This window comes from Homalodisca vitripennis, unplaced genomic scaffold (assembly GCF_021130785.1).
Source record: "Homalodisca vitripennis isolate AUS2020 unplaced genomic scaffold, UT_GWSS_2.1 ScUCBcl_2729;HRSCAF=7778, whole genome shotgun sequence".
In the NCBI taxonomy this organism is placed as follows: domain Eukaryota; kingdom Metazoa; phylum Arthropoda; class Insecta; order Hemiptera; family Cicadellidae; genus Homalodisca; species Homalodisca vitripennis.
The window spans coordinates 25625-52291 of NW_025778854.1; the positions used below are offsets into that span (position 1 = coordinate 25625).

General features: G+C 32.2%; 1 protein-coding gene across 1 annotated transcript; it reads left to right on the forward strand.

The window, feature by feature from the left end:
• The first annotated feature begins 1088 nt into the window (after nt 1-1088).
• LOC124372193 (vacuolar protein sorting-associated protein 45-like) lies at nt 1089-22412 on the forward strand. Its single transcript, XM_046830560.1, has 9 exons — nt 1089-1465; nt 6926-7124; nt 8282-8431; nt 10492-10628; nt 12253-12363; nt 15188-15322; nt 19069-19209; nt 20676-20813; nt 22215-22412. The coding sequence occupies exons 1-9, from the start codon at nt 1373-1375 to the stop codon at nt 22395-22397; spliced, it is 1287 nt and encodes a 428-aa protein (XP_046686516.1). The 5' UTR covers nt 1089-1372; the 3' UTR covers nt 22398-22412.
• Nucleotides 22413-26667: the final 4255 nt, after the last annotated feature.

Consider the following 26667-nt stretch of genomic DNA (forward strand, 5'->3'; position numbering starts at 1 on the left):
GTTTGGTTTAGTCTCAGGAGTGACTTTTATACGAGAACGCCCGTCCAACGGTGCATTTAATTTAGACGATAGGACCTCTGACGGCCGACACCACCTTTTTGACGTTGGTATATTAAAGTTCAGCTTACAGAGCACCTGTGTACAAATTTTCATTGCGGGCACTTGTTTGGTTTAGTCTCAGGAGTGACTTTTATACGAGAACGCCCGTCCAACGGTGCATTTAATTTAGACGATAGGACCTCTGACGGCCGACACCACCTTTTTGACGTTGGTATATTAAAGTTCAGCATACAGGGCACCTGTGTACAAATTTTCATTGCGGGCACTTGTTTGGTTTAGTCTCAGGAGTAACTTTTATACGAGAACGCCCGTCCAACGGTGCATTTAATTTAGACGATAGGACCTCTGACGGCCGACACCACCTTTTTGACGTTTGTATATTAAAGTTCACCATACAGGGCACCTGTGTACAAATTTTCATTGCGGGCACTTGTTTGGTTTAGTCTCAGGAGTGACTTTTATACGAGAACGCCCGTCCAACGGTGCATTTAATTTAGACGATAGGACCTCTGACGGCCGACACCATCTTTTTGACGTTGGTATATTTAATTTCAGCTTACAGAGCATCTGTGTACAAAGTTTCATTGCGGGCACTTGTTTGGTTTAGTCTCAGGAGTGGTTTTTTAAGTAGAGAACGCCCTTTTAAGGATACATTTTTACATTAATTTTTAGTTATTATATTTGGGTTTTTATTTATTATAAATTTATCGGGAATTCTTTGTGGTAAATAATAAATACGAAAAACTGTGTAGATTTTGTGAAAAGTCGTATTTTACTAATTCGTTTTATACTATTATTTTATATTTTGAATGTTTGTTAGCGCCTTCAGATTGTTGACTGCAACATTGTTGCACGGAATACAAACGGACGATAAAGTGACGCTAACTTTACGGTGGTTAAAAACAGTGTACATGGAAGCCGGAATAGCTCGGGGCTTAAACAATAAAAAAAATGTAAAATTCGTCTAGCTTCATGGTATAAATGCTTAGAAAAAAAATGGAAATCGTAGCAGTATTGTAACAGCTGATCTTGACATTTTAGAAGAATAAAGTTCTTATTTATTTACAAATTACTTAACTCCTCAAATTGTTAATTTTTCTCTAGAAAAATTCAGTATAGTATAACATTTTATCATTTAGTAACGTAGTTATTAGTTATTGTTTGGATTATTGTACACTTTATATATCCATGTTAAAAGAATGTGATATTCTTAAAATGATGTAAATCATTGAGTTTTGAGTTGATTTGGTTTGTGTGAAATTTAGAGGCAATAAATTATAAAATTGCTCACTTGCTCGAAAATCTCACCATCATGAATGTTGTTCAGGCTGTTAAAATGTATATAACAAAGATGACCGAGGAAAGTGGCCCTGGAATGAAATTATTACTAATGGATAAACATACGGTATGTAACTTGATATTAAATATTTAGATAATTATTTCCAAATGTTTTTCAAGCCTCACTTGCATTATTTTTTTAGTAGAAAGTACTTAAATGTGTTAAGGATAGGAATATAAAAAAGTGTGGTAGACCTATTAAGAATTCCATAAGTCTTAATGTAGGGAATGGCTGCAATATAATAAGCGGCCACCAACACAATCAGATGTTGATTATCTAATAATGGGATCATCGATATTCATCATCATCATCATCATGAAAAGGACTGAAAGCAAAATGTCAGACCAAATAATGTAATGATATTTAAAAAAACGATATGGTTTGGATTTTCAAGCTTGAAGTTAATGTATAAATATTATATAATTTACAAATTAAAATATAATATATAATTAATATTATTACAAAAAAACTATAACATATAATTACCGTATGCATTTTCAAGGATAAACATGAATGCTTGTGAAACAAAGAAGACACGTAGGTCACTGTTCTTGCCGCCATCAGTCAATAAAAACACATTAAATTTATTTCCAAACATGGTTTTGATTTGAAACAATTTTCAATGATGATGTCGAGTTGAATTACATGTTAGGCTTTAAAAATGTTAATATAGAGAAATTATACTTTTATATGTAAAAGAAATGTATTTTTTCAGATGACATAAAATAAATAAACTTTATTTAAAGTCTGTTTTAGCTGCATAGTACTTACGGTTACTTTAGCCAATCTGAAATAATATTTCTGCAGGTACTGGTGCCGTCAAAACTACATTCACTAATTCAAAAGTTTAAACTAAAATAGTGCATGATTGTTGGTATATTCATAATACCAAATTTAAAATGATCAAAAAAGTCTTCTTAAGTGCGTTTTTTGCAAACGTGTTTGTTCTGAGTTTTCTTGTAGCGAAACACTAGAGCATCTTCCGTATTCACTCTCAGTTTTGATTAAATGTTCATACTTTTTCCAGTATGAAGGTTCTATTTGATTTCCGCCTTTAATTTAGTTTTCAGGATACCTCGTTTTTTGAGGAGCTAGCTCCTTTTCTTGCTACCATTTAAAATTCATTGCTCAGTGTTTATAAAAACATTGTGAGGCAATATTTACATATTCATTGCTATTGTTTTTGTCGATGTCACTAGCCTTCTCGTACATAAACAAAATAAATAATAACAAAGACTTTGGGATTATACCGACCACACCCAGACATGAATCGTTATTTGATATTTTGCTTCTACTGATTACTAGATTAGCGTAGAACAATATTTCGTCAATATAAAATAGGAATTGTCTTATCGCAAACCCCTCCCCATCCTCAGACAGAGGTCAAAGTCGAGCGGTCTAGTAGATAACGTGATTGCAGAGTCTCGCCGCCCGTTCAGCTGGTGCATCGCTTTGTTGTACTTCCGTGTTTTACCTCTACATTTCTCCAAACACAAATATTCAATAAAAACAAACATTACCAAACTAAAACTAAACTCTTTATTGAAAAAACACTCAAAACTTGTTTTTATTCTTGATCACACTCCGCTACCCAAAATGCGAGTGCCTCCGGCCATCAGCGCGGGTTTCGGCAGCACCTTTGGTGCTGCCTCGCGCTAATGTCAACGAAAGAAAAACAGGTACTTTGGGATTATACCGACCACACCCAGACATGAATCGTTATTTGACATTTTGCTTCTACTGGTTACTAGATTAGCGTAGAACAATATTTCGTCAATATAAAACAGGAATTGTCTTATCGCAAACCCCTCCCCATCCTCAGACAGAGGTCAAAGTCGAGCGGTCTAGTAGATAACGTGCGCCGCCCGTTTAGCTGATGCGTCGCTTTGTTGTACGTCCGTGTTTTACCGCTACATTTCTCCAAACACAAAAATTCACCAAAAACAAACATTACCAAACAAAAACTAAACTCTTTATTGAAAAGAATAAACACATAAAACTTGTTTTTATTCTTGATCACACTCCGCCATCCAAAATGCGAGTGCCTACGGCCCCAAAGGTGCTGCCAAAGCCCGCGCTGATGTCAACGAAAGAAAAACATCCCTCGAGATAGTACCTATCAGTAAAATATCAAATTCTAGAGGGGCTGATCAGAAATAAAATTGAATTGTAATGGAAAGGCAATTATGTACCGTGCAAAAAACTTAAATAATCATGTAATGCCGCGCGGCCTGCCGTAATCGGGATTCTCGAGAAAGATAAGATAACAGCGACATAACAATTGATAATCGTTGTAAGTTTGTAATTTTGTAATTAAAGAGTTGTTTTTCGTTCTATCATGTTTGTTTCTATAAATTTATATTTTTGTGTTCTTCATACTGGTGTGGTCGGTATAATCCCAAAGTACCGAAAAACATCCTTTGAGATAGTACCTATCAGTAAAATATCAAATTCTAGAGGGTCTGATCAGAAATATAAATTGAATTGTAATGGAAAGGCAATTATGTACCTACCGTGCAAATCATGTGATGCCGCGCGGCCTGCCGTAATCGGAATTCTCGAGAAAGATAAGATAACAGCGACAACAATACCGATCACAATACCTGGAAATGCTTGTAATTTTGTAATTAAAGAGTTGTTTTTTCGTTCTATCATGTTTGTTTCTATAAATTTATATTTTTGTGTTCTTCATACTGGTGTGGTCGGTATAATCCCAAAGTACCCGAAATAACCACTGCTGATAATGATGTCACTAGCAACAGCTCGTAATGATGTCACTTGTCTAAATAAAGAAAGCTGGCAATGATTATTTATGAAATTCTACAGGTGAAATTTTGTATTCAATAGTATCAATTTTTAAAATCCATAATCATCATCTGATAGTGTTTGGTGCTGCTTATTAAAATGTAGCCTAGGGAATGTCTTAATCTCTCAACCTTAGACCTAAAATACTGAAATAAAAAACGAAAAACTATGAGAATAACAGTAAATAAATAGTATTTTGTTCATGAGGTTACGAAAACTTACCTATCCTACCTACCTAACTGTCTTGCCTAGCTAAGGGCCAACCACCTTTTTAAAGAGTCTATGACCCTACCCAAGCCGGCTTACCGTTTTGGTAGTCTGTCGCCCTTATTGAGAGCCTAATGCCCTACCGGAGAGTTTTTACACAATATAACTAGGTATAGATTAGGTTATCATATATATGTTATTAGTTGTACCAAATTTAAAGATAACCTTTTATGAGCGCTTATGTGATCTAAGCTTGAATTTGGGTACAATCTAGAGGGATGTTTTTCTTATTTTTTACAAGAAATGCAAGGTGGTGCCACCGAAGCCTGCACTGATGGCCAGAGGCATTTCCAGTCGGTTGGACGATCTGGTACAGGAAAGTACTGATCATTGACATGTATATGTACTTTTAATAATTATTGTATGTTCACTGTTTTCATACAATCTTTCAGTATAATCTTTAGTTTTAGTACGGTATTAGAAAGTATTGTATAGGCTATATAAAGAGTTAAGAATCTTCATTGTAAAGGACAACAAGTTGCATTACAACGCCCACAATCATTAAAATTAGCTAATAAGCTAAGTTAAAATGAAGAAGATGGTAAATAAAATTGCAATTAATTAAAATCAATACTACTGTATAATAATCCTGGACATTGGAGAGACATACAAATATTAATATAATCTTAAATACTGATCTTAAATTTTTAAGGGCAAAGGTCTAAACTCTGTGCTAATGCATTAAATAACTTTATGTGCTAACAACTAAAACTCTTTTAGGTGCCATTTTACATTCACCTGACTGTATTAATGTTGTGCCTTTATGTGGTTTCATAATTGTGAAAATCAGTTTAATTTAAATACCTAGAAAGTTTACATTTAATGTACAGATCAGTATAGATATGGTTTCTAGTAATTTAAGTGAAGTATCATCTTAATTTCTGCTGCTAAGGTTAATCCTAAGATCCTGGACCTTGTAACCAGGTAAACTTAATTTATTTGTGTAAAACCAATGTAATGTAGAAGTGGACCGTTCATCAAGCACTGTAGCCGAGCTTATAGTATTAGATGTCTTAACACATAAGTCTAGATCATCTGCAAATAAAAAAAACAATATCCTTTATCAGAGGCAACAATAATTGGCAGATCGTTAATGTGTGACATTACAAACAGGACGGGCTCCAGAATCGACCCCTGGGGCATACCATGTTGGACCTCTCTGGTTGTGGAGAACTCTCTATTAACAAGACTGACTGATGTCTGCCCTCCAAATAGTTTTTGAAAAAACTTAACAGGCTTGTTGTCATCAAAGAAATATGACAATTTATCCACCATATCTTTGACATATCTTTGAGTCTAAAACCAAACTGAGTGCAAGACAATAATTTATTAGTTTCCAAGAAGTGCATATGTTGAGAGTGTACCAGACGTTCCTTTGACACTGTATGTATGATGGAGATCAGTCTAAAATTGGCACTGTATTCATGGAACTTTTTCATGCACAGCTACGACTTTTGCTCAGCTTAAATATGTCGGAAAAAGATCATAGAATAATACATAAATTGAGCAAGTAAGTCAGTACCGCACTGCAATGTGGTAAGAAGATATTTTTAAAATGTTTGCCTTTAGGTCTAGATCAAGACTAGCACTATTTCTTAGATTATTAAAAGCTAACTGAACATCCTTGACTGAGAATTCTCTGACCTTAAAATTTTCAGGTGGCCCATTCTCTATTTTGTTAATCATTCATGAGATTGTTTTATTATATGTTTGAGAAAATAATGCAATAAAATTCCATTCAATTCTGTTACTGCTCAGTTCTTCAAGTCCTAATAAATGATGAGTTCGAGTGGTAGAAGGGACACAAAATCTGATCCACTCCTAATGGGGTGAAAAGGCCACCACATGTTTGAGCACTTCAGCAAATTCCAGTGGAACCTTTTAATTTTGTATTGTTGTAATTACCGTTCCATTAGTAGAGCGTTGCAATGAGGCAGGTTCCATTTGCTAGAACTCACCTCTAATGGTTGCCAGACAATGCCTGATTTGGGGTACAGTTGATAGTATGGGATTTGCTTATAGCAAAGGGCTTAGCATTCTCATGGAGCAACACAGTTTGTTGACTACATATTCCTCTCCTTTATCTTGAATTCCACACTGGTTTTGTTGCACTTATTATCTATAGTAACCAGTTTTAGGCACAGGAAAACTCCATTAAAATTTTGATGTAGAAATGTGATTACAAATTTCATTCCAGTACAGCACAGAATATAATTTTTGTTTTAAATCATTTTAAAGACATTCTTGTAGTCCAGTTATTCTTTACCTACTTTTCTATATCATCTCATTAATATTTATTTTCCAACTTAAAAATAACTTAATTATTTTAAAATCATAATTAAGTTCAAATATATCCATATCATCTGCTTAAATTTACGTATTAATTAAATGTTTTGTGTTAACCCTATATAATAAGTGCTTTTGATTACTAATTAGTGTATTATTTTTCAACAGACCAGCATCGTGAGTATGGTGTATAGTCAGTCAGAAATCTTGCAAAAGGAAGTTTACCTATTCCAACGCCTTGACTCTGGTGGCATGTTGGAGCCAATGAAACATCTGAAATGCATTGCTTTTTTAAGACCAACAAAAGAAAATATAACTCTTCTTTCCAGAGAATTGAAGTATCCTAAATATGGCGTGTATTACATTTGTAAGTGTACTTAATTTTAAACCTAAGTTTATTGCTTGACGTACCATGAACTGTTGTAGCAATGTTTATGTTTTGTTTTAAACTAAAAATTGGTAACTTTAATGTTTCTTGTGTACTATTTCATTCATGTCTGTGATGTGTAATGGACTGTTCTTGAAATAACTTCGTGTAAAGAAACAGAATTATAATTAGCTGTTATAAGCACTGTGTATTTTGAATCAGTCGAAGATCTCAGCAAAAGAAGGTATTGTGTGGGGTACATGTACACGTGCTTCGAAGTAGTACACCGAAAAAAATGTCATTGTGACATGTGTATACTGTGAGCAATGGTGAGGATACTCAATACATTGTAGCTCCCTCTGAGGTCCAACACTGGTTCATTATTAACAGCTCACACTTGTTAGCATATATAAGTTTTCAATTAAAACACTTTATCTGAAGAATGTACTCTACCTTTATATTAATTTAGTTTCTAAATAACATACCATTGATTAGTTTTAATGTAATAAATATATTTAACGTGAAGTGGGAAACTTCTTTAGATTTGCTAAATTTTTAGATTTACCTCTCCACTGTACAAACCGTATCTTTATCAATATGTTCTATAAATTTTATAGACATGACCGAAACTATATTAGAATATACAAAAAATACATTATTTTGATAATGTCAACACTTTGGGTAAGCCTGTAACACGTAAAATTATCTTGATATTTTTAAAGTTAATGTTTTTGAACTGGAGGACAGAAAAGAGATTTTAGAAAAAAATTCATTTATTGTGCAAACACTCCTACTGTAGACTGGACCATCAGAACATCACAGAATCCAAAAATGAAGGAAGAAAAATGTTGTGTGAATTTAAAATAAACTGTTATTTCTCAAGTGCTTTCGTCTATTAAAGAGGTGATATTTATTACAGTTGCATCGAAATTTAAGTCCAAGATTGAAGGATCGATTGAAGCAATCACCATATTTTGCTTCGAGTCCATCTCTGTCTCTACTCTCTTTGAATTGATTGATGATTGACTTTGAATGATAACTCCTTGAGATTTTAATACTACTCTTTTAAATGTCTCTCTTCCCAAATTCCATATATATATATATATATATATATATATATATATATTCCGATATTAATGAAAGAAAATGTTTGACAGATTTCAGCAACATCATAGCCAAGGCAGATGTGAAGACTTTGGCTGAATGTGACGAGCATGAAGTGGTTCGAGAGGTCCAGGAGTTTTACGGAGACTATCTAGCCATCAGTCCTCATCTCTTCTCCCTCAACATTCCATCCTGTGCTCAAGGTTAGTAAACTATTGAGCATATTAGAGTAATTAGTAATATGGAGTTGTATTGTTTCTTTACTTGTTTTCATCTTTACTTTAATGTATCTTTGTTCTCAGTATTATTGGTCTGAGTTTCATGTCTTTTTGAATGTGAACTTTCCTAACTATCAATTTCTGTATAAAATCACATTGTAAATTCTGTATTTTAAATGCAATAAATAATACATTTGATTCCCTATTATCTGAGAAATTAATTGTGATAACCTAATGAACCCAGCACTTAGAAATAAATTAGTACTTGTACAACTTCGACACGTTTTTGACTAGAAGAATTAAGCATTTACAGTTGACGATATAATAGCATGGAATTTATACATTTTATGAAAAAAAAACTGGTTGACTGTAAAGTCGGTTTACTGACGATAGTTGAACGTGACAACGTCATAAGAAAATACTGATGGAATGGTTGCATTTTTCAAAAGAAAATTTTAATTTTATTTGTTTGATAGATATTTTGTATGGATATAGAGAAGGAGTTAAATGATTCGCATAAATACAATTATTTCAATTTTTTTTACAATGTACATAGTTTTTACAAGTATGTATGTGCGTTGAGCAATTGTTTTACAACTTTTAAACATGTGTGATATTTAACTTCTTACAATTTGTGTTATTCTGTTGAGAATAGGACGATGATAGGAAAAGTAGGAAAAGTTACTTAATTATTTTTGTAAATTTAATTGTAATTTTTTGTAAAAAAGTTATAATTTTGAATAATTTATTATAAGAATAAACTGTGATTAAATTATTGTTCATAAATCTTAAATTTAAAATTTGGAAACGTCATTAAAATTTTTGTAACTCTAGCTTTTAAAAAGCCCGCCTCAATGTGTTTGATATAGGAGAAAGTTGTTCCCTTTGACGGCTGGCTGGTCCAACCTGTCATTTCAGACACGTTGTTATGATATGTGGAAGATTTAACATTTATGTTTTAATTTTTTGAAATCATAGCTACGCTCGATAATTATTTTGATCGAATAGTAAAGCCATTGATTTTATACTCATTGTGAAATAGTTCTGTTAACTTATTGTTATAGTTTTGTCAATTATAACATAACCTTCAATCGCTGCACTAGCAGACCAATGCTATTTATTTTAATAATGAAAGCACGAATATTCGACAATATATCACTAAACATATATTTCATATTTCGAAAGAATCATTACCTTTATCGCCGCAATTATCGTTGCTATAAACAATTGACACCACATTCCCTTTTCACTGCACTTCATACTTGACAAAAACATGTAAATGTAAATTGTATAGCAGCTGTCCACGCGGACGCATCGCTTACTCAAGTATAGATGTTCCACGCTCTCGCTTGCACTTCAAGCCTTAAATGGAACACCTCAGAGCGAGGTAACGCTGCATGACTTCATGGTTTCTGGTGCGTGCAGCCGGCTCCATCGAATTATAAGACGTTGTCACATCATTACCTTTCAGATTTGTTGGTGTCTGATTATCACGTGACTAACTATCTCAGACCAGATATGGGAATGGAGGGGAACCCTTCCGAGACAGTTGTGAGGAATTTCTCTGTGCTTTACCCAGTCAATGACACACTGGTTGTATTTTGTATGTTATTACATCTACTTATGTCGCTCTCCACTATAACAAAAGTCTTGTAGAGAAATGCAATGTATTAACATGTAATAACATACAAAATAACGAGTGCTGTGACTCGCTGACGGAGAAAAGTGCAGCAAAACTCCTGATGGCAGTCTTGGAAGGGTCTCTTCTCCATATATAAACCTGGTCCGATACAGTGGGTCACATAATGATTAGGAATGTAGATATTTTTTAACAGACCTTATATCAAAAGAGAATTTTGTTCAAAACAGATGCTTGTATATATTGCTTTTATGAAATACATAAATTAAAAAAAGTAAAGTAAAAAAGAATATTGTGAAGTAGTGACTCAACTTAATCAAAGAATGTCATTGTACATTCATTTAATATGAATACTGCATTTTAAGAACATAAGAATAGTTCATTTCTCATTATGGAACCCTTATAGGTCTTGCTTGGGACCCGCTGCAGTTGACTCGATGTGCTCAGGGTATCACAGCGGTACTTCTGTCGCTGAAGAAATGTCCTTTCATCCGCTACCAGCAGTCATCAGACATGGCCAAACGACTCGCAGAGAAAATCAGGGTAAGTTATCTCAGTAAAGTTTTATCATTTACTACGAGGTTTACCCAGAAATTAACCTCTGTTATGAAATAAAAAGTAAATTAGTGAAGATACAAATATTTTATTATATGCATCTAAACATTATAACTTTTTCCTATTTTTCTACATAGTTGCCAAACAGATTCTTGCACTTTTCATATCTTTGAAATACCCTCTGCATACAAATCTGCCACCCATGAAGAACCTTTTCTGACATTTGCCATCGTTCAGTAATACAAAAAAATCAGTAGTAACATAACATTCTGAGAACTACAATGCAGTCTCTTCCTCAGAGGAATAACTAAATTAACACAACTATAATGTAGTTTAAAATATATAAGTCTTACCAAAATTATATAATACTTATAAGTCAGTAATACATCAAACATGCTGTATGTCAACTCCATGTTTGTACTTATGGTCTTCCTCAGCAGACTGTAGGTGGGCTTGTGAAAATCTCTATATTAAAATGTTAATACAGTACATATTAGTAGTTATTGTATGTTATATGCTTGTTTTCATCATGTATTGGTAGTTAATATGGTTTGAGTATAATTTTAATTCATTTTACTGTTATATGAAATATGTTTATCTGATGACATAGCCATATTTTGTTTAGGTCAGATAAATTAAATATTTTATTGAGCCTCTACATTGAGTTAGTGTGTAATATCATATTTTTAACACTTTTAAAGTATTTGTTTTAAATTAGTCCTTCCCAACCAGTCTTATCTACTTTATTCCATCCTTCAATTAATTTAACTGTCCTTGTTCTTCTTGGTTCTCTCCATCCCATTCTCCTCGCATGTTTGCTTTTGTACCTTATGTGCTATTCATACTCCAAACACCCCCCCCCCTCTTCAAACTCATCCTTTTAAACATTGTTCCTCTCCTAATGTTTTACTGAGACATACTTCTAAAACTAGTAATTCATTCCTTACTAAAGTTTCATGAACTTTCATGTAATCAATCATTAGTGAAGTCAAAGTAAAAACACATACCACTTTAGATTGAATCCTAATGCTCACTCTTGATGCACTATTAGTTTATTTTCACCCTAAAAGATTGTATTTTATACCTGGTGATCTGTTGATATCTCTCATTATCTTTTAGCTTAATATGTGGCCTTTTCTTCTTTTGTTCAGATAGGACCAAATTTTCGCTTATTTCTAAGGCTTCATATGCTATTAGATTTGTTTGAATTTTCTTGAAAATGTGTGATTTAATGTAGAGCTTTGCAGGTAATGGTACGATTTATTGTAAAGTACGAGTTGTATGGAGATATTAATTCTGGTGTAGTTGGGAAATTTCTCTTAATTATAGCTACAATTTATCAAATCCTACTGTTGCACTCTGATTAAATGGTCAAACAAATCTAATTGTGAACGATCAATGTTTTGCATATAATACATTTTCTGTAATTGTTTAGTACTATAATGACATTAGTTGTTAATTATCTATGTAAAAGTGAACTAACTGAAATAAACCCAAATTATTAAGCACAGTCAACTGATGTGCAGAAAAACAAAAATAAATTTATCTCCTACAATATTTAATATCGTGAGTAGCAGTAATTTATTAAAGTTTGTATTCAAATGTTTTATAGGAAGTACTGTCAAAAGAAGAGAAACTGTTTGACTATCGCCCAACTGATCCTGCACCTTTGCTACTAATCTTGGATCGAAGAGATGATCCCATTACTCCACTCTTGAGTCAAGTAAGTTTCAGATTTAGGAAGATATCTTTTCTATTGCACTAAACGTTTTCATTTGGAATCTGAGGTGTCAAGGTCTTGTCATGTCTTTGACTATTGGATCTTAGTGTTGTTTTTATGTGATCCAATTTGCGATTGCTCAGAATTTTACTGATTTTGATTGTAAAATTGAATTTATATTTTGTCACCTATTATTCTTAGAAAATTAAGTCACTCATACTCGTGAATTTATAGATTATAGCCACTACTTGCTCAGCTCAATTGAGATAAATATACAAGTAATATGCTAGGATACTGACAAGAGGTGGTTTAGAGGAACTTTGTCTCTATTATGGGAGCTTCTAAAGTAGTAAAATAAGGAGGTGGGCTCTATTGCATAGTACAGTGGCTGATTTACTCCTGTGAATGGCAAGGTCAGAAATCTCATGAACTGAAAAACCGCTTTTAAAATAAATTAAAATTGTGGAAGGAATGAAAATGTCTTCTATATTAAAAAAGGTCAGAAATGTTCAATGTAACGTCAATTTATTTGGAAATTCATAATAAACATACATTTTTATATATAAAATTATAGAATAAAACACATAGATTTATATCACATCATACTCTAGACCACCTAATATAAATATAAAAAGATAAATCAAAATACTTAAATCAATACTTTATGATATATATTTGCCTCAAAACAATTATGAAAACAAGATATTTTCACTGCTGACATAATAGTATTAGTCAGCAAACGGAAAAAATGCATGGACGAACAAACTAATCATCACTTGTTTTTGGAGACTATCACTGACGTCACAATTAACATGAAGGAACTAATAAAGACGTTACGTTATTCAGCTGTTCATCACGTTTCCAATTGTATAAAAATTATATGGTTTTTCGACCATATGAGTACTGTAATAAGTGAGTGATTCTATTAACGGAATATCCATTGATGCCAGTTGAGACATTCCTTAAACAACGGAAGATCCCATGATTGCCAGTTTAAGGGTTAAAATGATGAAAAAGCTTATAAATACCAATACAAATATGTTAGTAATCCTCAAAACTACAGTTTTATACTGTGTACAATCTTAGCGCTTTTAGTGCCAACATTCTCTTTTTAGGATATCGGTAGTTGATGGATAGATTGCAGCATCCTATTTTAGGATGTTTGTACAAAATATTTAAAAAACTTTCCATCAGTACTGATAAACATGTCATTATTGTTTTGAAACCACAATAAAATAATCTTTCCAAGTTAGGAATTGTCTAGTTTATACAGCCAACTATACAGCTGTATTTTGATTTTAAAGTTGGATAATCTGTTTTTTTTTGTTCTGTCAGTTGTCACCTGTTGATTTGTCATTATTTACATATGTACTTGTGATGTTTTGATTATGGTGCAATCTATTAATTTCTTATTATATATTATTATAAGCGTTATCATTCACCTATTAGTGAACATACAATATGCAGAATTTTAGAACCTTCTGATCTCTCTGGTAATTTTATGAGTGATATTTTAGAATATGAAAAAGTGTCAAGTTCAATTCAGTTGTTGATCTATCTATAGTGATGATGATAAAGATACACCCGAATCCAATAGAACAACTTCTACAAGTATTCGGGGGTTAGGATTAAATAGAATAAATGTGAGAATCATTACAGACTTGAATGAATCTCACAGTGATTCTTCTGATAATGAATCACCTCGGCATCAAGGGGCTAGGCCTGATCTACAAAGCCACAGAATAGTACCTCCCAGACCTAGGCGTATCAATAGGGATGGCAATAATAGCTCTTCGGAAGAGTCTAAGGAGGGATTTGGTTGGGTGGATGTCAGTGAAACCAATGATATTGATTGTAGACCAAACCACTCCATAAGTTTTCAGGAACAGTTGTAGTAAGCACTGCTCTCCACCAAACTCCTTTCAAGTGCATATAATTCAAATTTTTCTTCAACATTCCTTTAATTGAAATTATGGTGCAATTTACAAATAAGTATGCAAGAGAAATTGTTGATAACAACTGGGACAGAATGAAAGCACGAAGTACATTAAAATCTTGAAAACCTGTTAGTGTAAATGAAAATCAAGCTTTCCTTATTATATTGATGAGTGTGGCTATCAAAAGACAAATTACTATTGCTTCATTTTGGTCTGCACTTCCTTGGTCAACTAATTCATTGATTAATTCATATTATCCTCAAACGATAATAAGGAACTGTTTCCAAGCAAGATGTAAAGAAGGGATTCAGATACACCAGTCACCATTGGACTATTTTGTGTGTTACAAAATGATTTAATCAATACACGGTGAAATTCTCTTTACTTTGCATATCTAGATTTTTGTATGATTCAGACAACCTTTTTGGTATGTATTTTTCAGAAAATTTCACTGTAACCATTTTTTATTTACATTCTAACACCTAAGTACAATAATGGTAGTAAAGAAGGCGTTTCTTTACAAATTATCTTTCTATATACTGTGTACTCGAAAACATCATCAAACTCAATGCATGGATTTGGACAATGAGCATTTCTTATACTGTTGGAGAGAGAAACTGTTGCATTATGATAGAGAAAACTTATAAATAGACCAAAATGGGCTGGATGCTAAAGAGCTTTTCATCTGGGAAATTCACGGTTATGTATGATAGTATAGTGTGTTTAGTATAGTTAACTTCTTATACACAAAAGCTGTTTATCCGCATTGGGACACAGTATTCAACAGCTGTATCATATTGTATTGAGCAAATCTCACAAAATACCACTTTAAAAGTGTTTCTTCATTAACTCACAAATAATGAAAACACAAACAATTTAATATGTTACAGTGGACATATCAGGCAATGGTTCATGAACTGCTCACAATTTCCAACAACCGAGTGAACTTGAGCCATGTTCCTGGCATATCCAAAGAATTAAAGGAAGTTGTGCTCTCTGCTGAACATGATGACTTCTATGCCAATGTAAGTCTTACTTAATAAATTAACAGTAAGTACAGTGCGTTAGTATTAATGTATTTTATTTCTCTTTATTATTTTAATCACAAATAGTGCACTCCACATTCATGATTGAGATATTTTAGCCGTCAATATATTAAGTTTTAAGTGGTAATATGATTACTTAACACATTTGCTGTGAGAAATTAGGGACATATGACCGCAAAATGTGAAAAAGACAAATTGTGTTACTCACCCAAAAATGACGTCTGGATGTACAAAATGTCAATTGAAGGTGTCCAATAACCTTTGTGGACTTGATGTCATTTTCAGGGCTGTATTAGCACCCCACCATTACTGATGCTAATCTTCTCTCAGTCTATGCTCGATTCTTCACTGGTTTTTCAGCCCACTGGCACACGCAGAAACCCCCCAAAACTTTAATACCCGTTCTCACAGTGTTAAAAAATGTCATCATCAGAACTGTCTGAACTCGAAACGGATTCTTCTCAGCCAGAAAACAGGTGCTCATTGAATTTAATATCTTCCTATAGTCATGATAAAATAAATACAACAAACACAATACACAACAGAGAAAATGAACCAAGTGGGTTCCGAGAACATTTGCGCATAAAGAAACAGTATAACTGGTACTACAGTGGTAAGCAGGAGAACCTGTCCTGTCCATCACTGAACTCACACTGAGGTAGTGAGTCATATGGCAGTATTACAAAAACAGCAATGTTTTAAGTACATTTGATACTATAAACGTAGAACATATTCTTCTGATTCTTTTTATTGTGAGGTACTAAAATGTACAGTGTATTTTTTTTATTATCTTGGGTCGTCCATTCAAGATTTATTGTGGGATTAGTTTTCCCGTCAACAATGCTTAACGGGATCGATAAAACAAGTTCGCCTCAGCTATCGTGCCACGACATGTTCGCCGCTTGACGGGTTGCGGCATGAACGATAAGTCGCGCATGCGCTCCAACGCAAACTCGTCAGACGGACCGGCCAGCAGAGGAGCGAGAGGTCATTCTACACCATCCTATCACGACGATAAGACGTACACTGCGCTGCGATCTTAACCTCACTCCTGCCGACTTGTTCGTGAGATACGGACGTATCGATTTCTTCTTGCTATTGGTAATATATTACTTCAATTACTATACTATACATAATTAACCTTTCATTAATATTCTGTATCGTTTTTATATGTTGTGCCACACGAAATTTACTTATAACGTATTATTCTTGGTATTCTTTTCCTTTACTTACTTTCTTACTTAATCTATGTTCGTGAAATACGGAACTAACCTTTAAATTTAAGATTAGTGGTTCTTTACTTTACTTACTATCTTTCTTAATCTATGTTCGTGCAATACGGACCTAACCTTTAAATTGGTTATTGGTATTATTGGCTCTTTACTTTACTTACTATCTTACTTAATCTATGTTCGTGCAATACGGACCTAACCTTTAAATTGGTTATTGGTATTATTGGCTCTTTACTTTACTTACTATCTTATTTAATCTATGTTCGTGTAATACGGACCTAACCTTTAAATTGTTTATTGGTTCTTTACTTTACTTACTATCTTACTTAATCTATGTTTGTGCAATACGGACCTAACCTTTAAATTGGTTATTGGTATTATTGGCTCTTTACTTTACTTACTATCTTACTTAATCTATGTTCGTGCAATACGGACCTAACCTTTAAATTGGTTATTGGTATTATTGGCTCTTTACTTTACTTACTATCTTACTTAATCTATGTTCGTGCAATACGGACCTAACCTTTAAGTTGGTTATTGGTTATTGGTATTATTGGCTCTTTACTTTACTTACTATCTTATTTAATCTATGTTCGTGTAATACGGACCTAACCTTTAAATTGTTTATTAGTATTATTGGTTCTTTACTTTACTTACTATCTTACTTAATCTATGTTCGTGCAATACGGACCTAACATTTAAATTGGTTATTGGTATTATTGGCTCTTTACTTTACTTACTATCTTACTTAATCTATGTTCGTGCAATACGGACCTAACCTTTAAATTGGTTATTGGTTATTGGTATTATTGGCTCTTTACTTTACTTACTATCTTATTTAATCTATGTTCGTGTAATACGGACCTAACCTTTAAATTGTTTATTGGTATTATTGGTTCTTTACTTTACTTACTATCTTACTTAATCTATGTTCGTGCAATACGGACCTAACCTTTAAATTGGTTATTGGTATTATTGGCTCTTTACTTTACTTACTATCTTACTTAATCTATGTTCGTGCAATACGGACCTAACCTTTAAATTGGTTATTGGTTATTGGTATTATTGGCTTTTTACTTTACTTACTATCTTATTTATTCTATGTTCGTGTAATACGGACCTAACCTTTAAATTGTTTATTGGTATTATTGGTTCTTTACTTTACTTACTATCTTACTTAATCTATGTTCGTGCAATACGGACCTAACATTTAAATTGGTTATTGGTATTATTGGCTCTTTACTTTACTTACTATCTTACTTAATCTATGTTCGTGCGATACGGACCTAACCTTTAAATTGGTTATTGGTTCTTTACTTTACTTACTATCTTACTTACTCTATGTTCGTGCAATACGGACCTAACCTTTAAATGGTTTATCGGTATTATTGGTTCTTTACTTTACTTACTATCTTATTTAATCTATGTTCGTGTAATACGGACCTAACCTTTAAATTTGGTATTATTGGTTCTTTACTTTACTTGCTATCTTACTTAATCTATGTTCGTGCAATACGGACCTAACCTTTAAATTGGTTATTGGTTATTGGTATTATTGGCTCTTTACTTTACTTACTATCTTATTTAAACTATGTTCGTGTAATACGGACCTAACCTTTAAATTGTTTATTGGTATTATTGTTTCTTTACTTTACTTACTATCTTACTTAATCTATGTTCGTGCAATACGGACCTAACCTTTAAATTGTTTATCGGTATTATTGGTTCTTTATTTTACTTACTATCTTACTTAATCTATGTTCGTGCAATACGGACCTAACAAATAGATTATTGCTCTGGGTCTATTATTATTTCTCTTACACTTTTCTTACTTAATATTTGTAAATACGATACTGACTAAACATTATATATTGTTCTTAGTGTTGATATTACTTTTGCTCATACTATTTTACATAGCATACAGCGTGTTGCGATTTGAGGTAGCTTTGATTTAGATAGAGATCTAGGTAGTTACACTTTTGTGTTTTCTTTAATTGATGATAGTAAATGTTTTATTTATTGACATCATTTTATTTCAAATTCTTAATTTGTTCAAGGCCAGTTGGGTAATGATGATTTACTAAATGCTTCAACGTTACCACCACCTTAGGTGATAGCAATATATCCGAACCCAACTGCCATACATAATCCAAAAGAATAAAATTTAGACCCCTGGATCGAATCCCCGCTTGATTGGGCTCATCTAGGGTATGCGATACGTGTCATTCTTAACAGTAAATGGTTGTGTTGAGAAAAGACACGTCACATTATTATTTACCTTTTTTAAAATAAAACTAGTAGATTTTCTTGGTAAATCTGTTTTAATTTACACAGTATTATTGGGAGTTTTTTTATTTATGTACACTACTGGTATTTAAGACCATGAAGACAATTTTAGAGCCGTACATTAATTTACAGTTTGAACATTTGTGTGATTTTTACCTGATGGCTAGTCACTATGAAGTTGTGTATCTACATCTTTTCGATTGATAGAATCTGTACCTGAACTATGGAGAGATTGGACAGACTGTGAAGCAGCTCATGGACGAATTTCAGCGCAAGGCTAAGAGCCATCAGAAAGTTGAGAGCATTGCAGATATGAAGGCCTTTGTTGAAAACTACCCCCAGTTTAAGGTGAGAAAACAAAGAATACATTTTTTCTTGGTTCTGTCTTACCTAGCTAATATGCTTGAAGTGAAACTTTATTTACAAGCTTTTTAAAGTTTGTTTCAACTGGTTTGGTTTTGTTTTGATGTAAATAAGGAATACCTTTATCAATTCTAAAGTTAATATCACTAGTGACCTAGGCACACCTGTTATGTTTCTAGTTGTTTTACTCTTCTTTCATACTTCATGCTTATAAAAAGAATTTCTTGTCAATCTATTTTTCAAAAAAACATTCTGTAATTATTTAATGAATATGAGATGTAACCTTTTTATCAATTAAAAATACTTCCAATTTATATGAATATTTTTTTATAGATTTTGTTGTTTAAAGTGATTATTAAATGTAGATTTCTTTTTTTGTAGAAATTACCAAATTCAGCAATTCAATATATACTACAGAATATATATATATATATATATATATATATATATATATATATATATATTTACAGAAATAAATTGTTTATTCTTTCTTTAAGTTTTCTAACTTCTTTATTCTGTTTAGAGAAACAGGTTATTCTCTTCCAATAAATAAACCACGGTATATTGGTTCAAAACATTTATAAATTTTCGTGTATCTAAGTACACTTCTTCAGATAAATATAAATTGCATAAATATTTACATAAATTATGACATAAAAAGAAGGTAAGAACTCAAACAAGAAAAACATGTATATATATATATATATATATATATATATATATATATATGTATAATGCACTTTTAATTTATGTTTATCGATAGCCAATCTAAAAAGCTACAAAACAAAAGAGAAATCATTTTACATAAAACATAAACAGTATAGAGCAGTAAATCATTGCAAAAGTTTATAAGTAGCCCTTGGTGATTTTGAGTAGTACCGACCTCTCAGGCCCTGGTGTCCAAATGATTAAAGTAGAGTGTGTCGTAAGCATGCTGTTATTTATCACTCATGATAAGCATATAATCATGCTTTCCATTCCTCCTGTGTTGTGTTTTTAAGCACATTTTACTTTTACCTAAGTGCAAACACTTCTCTGAACAAATGAACAACTGAACAAGTGTTAATAGAATTTCAGACATTTGCCATCGTTACATGTTATAAAATGTATAACACAATGTTTTCATTCTCTTCTTTTTATCTTTCTTTTGTAATGGAATAACTATTTCTTCACCTAGTGAAGAGAATAGATTTCAATCCTCGTAACGTTGTGTTTTACATTTTGTTACATATAATGATGGCAAATGTCCGAAATCTTCTTATCCTTTCAAACCTTCCATTGTCAATAGCGAACTTTAACAACAAAAAAGTATTAATAGGTTTATTTATAATATGTAAATTACATTATTTGCCAAATAGAGAGCAATAAATGCATTTCAAAATAAAATTCTACTACTTTTATATCCGTAATAAAATGGTTGTTCAGTAACTTCATCATAATATGAATTACAGAAAATGTCAGGAACAGTGTCCAAACATGTGGCGGTTATCAGTGAGCTGTCGTCTCAGGTTGGAAAGCGCAATTTACTGGAAGTATCTGAGATGGAACAAGAGCTTGCTTGTCAGAATCAGCACTCTCAACAGCTCCAGGTAAATCAGACAATATAATATTGCTCTACATAATTCTTGGCTCTTAATATTTATAGTCTTTATATAATGATCGACAAGTTTTATGTGCAGTGTTAGAACGTCAAGTAGCCAAAATATGTTTCTGGTGAATTGGCGTTCATAAAAAGAAAAAGTTGTGTCAACCTTTGTTTGTGACTAGACATATACTAGATATACTAATGTTACACTGCAATATTCTGTTTTATAAATAAAAATAAAGGAATTGAATTATTTAATCATCTTACAAATCCTATCTATTCACCTATCTTACATTTTGTTTCAAATTAAATTAAAGTAGCGTTGTTTGTGTATGGCAAGCAAAGCCATTTTAAAATCTGAAAAAGATAATAAATCGTCAAGCAAAACATGTTGACATTTTCATTTCTTTCCACAATGAAATAAGAACTTTTTAATGAAACCTTTCCTAATTTGGTTATTACTTTTGAACGGGTGTTCCCAAGTCATCTGTCTTAGGACTATTGCTGTTCATAATTTACGTTAATGTCTTATTTTTCAGTATTGGTGCTGATCATTCAAAGTTTATTATTAATAATGTATTTGCTTTGTTCACCAAAATTTCGAAAAAATTTAAAGGATAAAAAAGAAACAGAATGCAGTTAAAATTCAGTAGTTTTGTTTAAGATGCAAACACAATCTCTCTGTAGTTTCATTTTTTGGAATTAATTTATAATCTGTCCTGAAATAAGAGTACATTTGTTATGTACCTAAAAACGTTCAAGGGAATTTTTATGTTAAGAAGACTAAAGAGAAGAATATGTATTGAAATTATAAAAATAATTAGACAAATGAGATCCAAATTGTAACTAATCCAAACTCACCTGAATACTGAAATATACATGCTCACTGTACTAAAATATTTTCTGTAATAATAAATTAAAGACAAAGTAATATAATGCAATACTTAGAAATCAATACGTAGCACAGTTGTAGATGGTTGGTCGGCGAATGCAGATTTTTTTACTTTAACGTATTTTGTAATAATTATTTGTTAGGTTGGTTATTTACCTAAAGAAGAGAAATCTTGAAACTTAGTGTTACTGATTTTTTGTATCACTAAACAATGACAAATGTCCGTAAAAATCCTGTTTCCTTCACAATCCTTCCATCGTCAAAAACAAACTTCAAATGTAGAATTTGAGCTGTTTGTTATTCTTACTGATCACAAACAACTGGAGAAACACTATTTCCTCATTAGTTCATTTTGATTTTTTTAGCTTTTCCAAAACCAATAGTTAGAGTGCAGTGAGGTTCCAACTTCCAGTTTCTTTTAAAAACTTGATATTTTGTTTGTATTATTTATTATGTGCGCATATATTTTAAACCTTACCATGATACATGTAATCAGAACATATGATGTTACAGAGGTTGAGATCGCTCCTTGTTGGCAGCAAAGTTCGTGATGAAGAGGCTCTCAGACTGGTGCTGCTTTACGCTTTGCGTTACAAGAAACATTCCAATAACGATATCACAGGACTTGTTGATGCTCTCAAGCGCCGGGGTCTCTCGGAAGATATGATCAAAGTAAGAGCTCTTGGGTATTACTAATTTGTTAGAGGAAGGGGCTTGGTCATCTATAATGATTTATACAATCATGTACAAGATTGTATCAATTGTCGGTGTGATCCAGGAAGAAAAAGTGATATATATATATATATATATATATATATATATATATATATTTGTTATTTACAACATATCACATTTCATGTACTCCTCAACATTGTAAAATTCCTTAAGCTTAAGCCACTCTGACATGTTTGATTTAAATTGTTTGAAAGGTAAAGCTCTAACAAAAATAGGAAGTTTATTAAATAGTTTTAACTTCTGGTATTTATGGCTTTTATAATATTTATCTGGCCTTATATTAGGAGTTCTTAGATTATCTTTTGATCTGGTATCATACTCATGGAGTGTACAATGTGTTTCAAATCTATCTTCATTTTCTTTTACATATATTAGGTTATAGAAAATATAAGTACATGCCAAGGTCATAATTTTAAGCCTAGAAAAATGTTGTCTGCAAGACTCTTGGTATGATAATCCAGCTAATATTCTAATTGCTTTTTTCTGCCAGACAAAAACGTATTTTACTGTACTGGAATTACCCCACAGTCGAATGCTGTAACACAAGTGGCTATGAAATAAGAAACACTTATGTCATTATAAGTGTTTCTAAGTTTACACAGTACTTCAATTTTCTTAGCAGGAAAATTACCCTAGATAATTTTTTACAGAAATTATCAATATGTACATTCCAGCACAGTTTACTATCTAGATCTAGATCTAGCTAAGTAGTTTTACAGGTTTGAATAAACTATCATTAATTCAATGGTTTTTAAATGTGAATATTATATTTTCAGTTTTGTTATAATTTATTAAAAGGCTATTTGCAGAATACCAAGCTTTAGCTAGTTCTAGGGATGTATTTAATTGCAACATTACATTGGCAATATTCCTATCTGCACTAATCAGTGTGGTGTCATCTGTGTATAGTACAGATAGACAAGGTATATTTACATTAAAGTCATTTACATAGATTTAAAAAAAAATGGCCCCAATACAGATCCTAGAGGGACACCAGCTATGACATTTATATACTCAGATTGAGAATTATTGACTTTAACAACCTGCTTTCTATTGGTTAGATAACTTTCTAACAGACTTAACTCCACATTCTTAATGCCATAGTATTCTAGTTTTCTACACAATATACTATGGGACACTTGTCAAAAGCTTTGCTCAAGTCAATCAGACTAGAACCTATAACTAACTTGTCTTCAAAACCTTTTAAAATTACACCAATCATAGTTTCCACAGCCATTGCAGTGGAGAGTTTAGGCCTAAACCCATATTGATGGTCATATAGCAATGAATTATTTACAAAATAATTATGCAATTGAGACAACAAACAAGATTAAATTATTTTACTGAAAACAGGCACAATTGCAATGGGTCGGTAATTCTCTGGTAAATTTCTGTTACCTTTTTTAAAAACTGGGGTGACTTTAGCTGATTTTAGACAACCTGGAGACTGACCTTTAAACATAGTTAAATTTATCAAGTAAGTAAGAGGCACTATTATCACATTAATTATATGCTTTATTACAAAGTTTGAGAGCCCATAAATATCCTCACTGCGTGTATTATTTAACCTATTAACAATAAATTTGACCAAACCACCATCAATCGTGTTCCGCTTCAAATTCAAATTCTCTTTATCAGAGAGAGGAAAATTATTCAAAAAATCATTGTGAGTTAAACCATTTACAGAATTTATGGTGTTGTTAGTTAATGGTACATTAACAAAATAACTATTACTAAATGTTAATAAAAACACTACTTTTTCCAAATTGTTTATTTTTTGGACGAGGCCTTTCGAAACCAAAGGTTTCATCTTCAGGCAACTCCACAAATAAATATTTACACATTGTTTGTTATAATTAATATTAAAATAACATATGGTGTAAAAATGTAAATACAAAAATTTTGGAAATATTTCAGCCAGTATGAAAAATTAGATTTGACTAGAGTTTAATTTTTGAATAAATTGAGAAGAAAGAAGATTGGAATTTTCAATAGGGCCCTCTTCATTGTTCATGAGTTTTTGGCTACAGCAGATTGAATCAGGACACAGAACATCAATTACAAATCTAAAATTAATAAAAGAAATAACAAAACCAATGAACTTGAATGCTTGGGAAACACTATACACAAACAAAAATAAAGAAAAACTCATGAACAATGAAGAGGGCCGTATTGAAAATTCCAATCTTCTTTCTTCTCAATTTATTCAAAAATTAAACTCTAGTCAAATCTAATTTTTCATACTGGCTGAAATATTTCCAAAATTTTTGTATTTACATTTTTACACCATATGTTATTTTAATATTAATTATAACAAACAATGTGTAAATATTTATTTGTGGAGTTGCCTGAAGATGAAACCTTTGGTTTCGAAAGGCCTCGTCCAAAAAATAAACAATTTGGAAAAAGTAGTGTTTTTATTAACATTTAGTAATATTTAAAGAATTTTCCAATTGCTCCAAGAGTCTACAACAAAATAACTGTTTAACTCTCCTGGCAAGAGTGGTATATTTTTTTAGATATTTGATTTCTTAACTCCAGATTCATTTCTTTCAATATTCCATGCCATTTTACATTTATTTGGAGCATTTGATATTAAATAATTATTTGCAGAAATTTTTTCTTCAGAAATAGTCTTATTGTAGATTTTCCTATGTCTCTTATATATATTTCCTTATCAACTGTGTTACAACTTTTCTTCCACTTATCATATAAAATTAACAAGTAAGCTCTCATATTTTGTAGTTGAGGTGTGAACCATCTTTTATAACGTTGTCTTGAATTTCCCTTGCCTTTTACACTGATTATTCGACAGTTGTTATTTAAAATATTAGACACAATGCTTAATATATGATCAAACACTCCAATAAATGAAAAATTTTTATTTTGTGAGGCCTTTCGTGCTCAAAGAACACATCGTCAGACCCTTTTTCAGTTTTATTTCACTTATGTGGGTCTGACGATGTGTTCTTTGAGCACGAAAGGCCTCACAAAATAAAAATTTTTCATTTATTGGAGTGTTTGATCATATATTAAGCATTTAGTTTCCAATAAGAAGAAGCTGGTAAAATGTATTAGACACAATATTTACAAAGAATTCAAATGCTAAAGTTACATCACTAACAAGATACAAAGGAGTCCAGTCTGTGTCATTTTTTAAACTTTCAGTAAGGCTAAACAATCGTTCCCTTGAAAGATGTCATGTTGTTTATTGTATGTCATTACATTGTTTTGGCCTAACTTTACTTAAGTCAAACTCAACCAAGACCCCAGCATGGTGTGATACTATATCCTGGTTTATGATAGAACAAAAATATAGCTCCTGTTTGATATTTGTATAGACATTATCAAGACATGAATAGTTTCTGTTTGGCTGCTCATACACATAATATAGGTTAGTAGACCAAAGAACATTAAAAAAAATACTGTACATAGGGCCTATTTGGTTTTAAAATATCAACATTTACATCCCCGCATAAAGCAAAATTTGTGTGTGGTCTATCCATTAAATCCAATATTAAGCGTTCTAAATTGTTTATAAAATTATTAAAATCTGAGTCTGGAGTTCTATATACATTTAATAAAATTAAATTAAAGTCTAACAGTAAAATAGCAGATGCTTCACATAAATAATTAATACTATACTTAGATACATTTATACTTTCATATTTCAAGCTACAATCTACCATTATTGATGAGCCTCCCCGAGTAAGAGGTGGTTTTCTACTGAAACTAGATGCCACACTAAAACCTTCTGGGACATAAAGAGTAAATTTGTCCTCATGTAACCAGTGCTCATTAATACACAGCACGTCAATATTATTATTATTCAAAATGACTTCTAGTTGCCCTATTTTGTTTCTTATTGACTGTATGTTTATAGTCAAGACATTTAGCGTACTTTTTCACTTAAATTCTAAAGAGGATGTTGCACCAAAGGCAGAAGTCCGTTTCCCGATGGTGTAGCAGAGTTAGATGCCGGTGTGGTGATATGCAAAAATGTTGGTGACACAATCCCAGCCGCGACTGGCACCCCCTCTGCACTTACAAGAGGGGTTGATGGTGATGCTGCAGCCCACTCAGGTGTAGATGGGCGAATGAGTGGTGATGTGGTCTCTGCCGCAGCCGCCACCCCCTCAGTTCTCACTATATCGCCTTGTGGCTGCAATGGTGATGTAGTTCCATCATTCATGTGGTTTAGAGCAGTACAGATTTGCTCCACAAGCCATCT

What these genes read in the sequence shown, in the direction of transcription:
- LOC124372193 (XM_046830560.1), top strand. Translation starts at nt 1,373, where the DNA reads ATGAATGTTGTTCAGGCTGTTAAAATGTATATAACAAAGATGACCGAG. An exon ending in TTACTCCACTCTTGAGTCAA is followed by an intron (nt 12,364 to 15,187) that starts GTAAGTTTCAGA and finishes AATATGTTACAG; the next exon opens with TGGACATATCAGGCAATGGT. An exon ending in AAAACTACCCCCAGTTTAAG is followed by an intron (nt 19,210 to 20,675) that starts GTGAGAAAACAA and finishes TATGAATTACAG; the next exon opens with AAAATGTCAGGAACAGTGTC.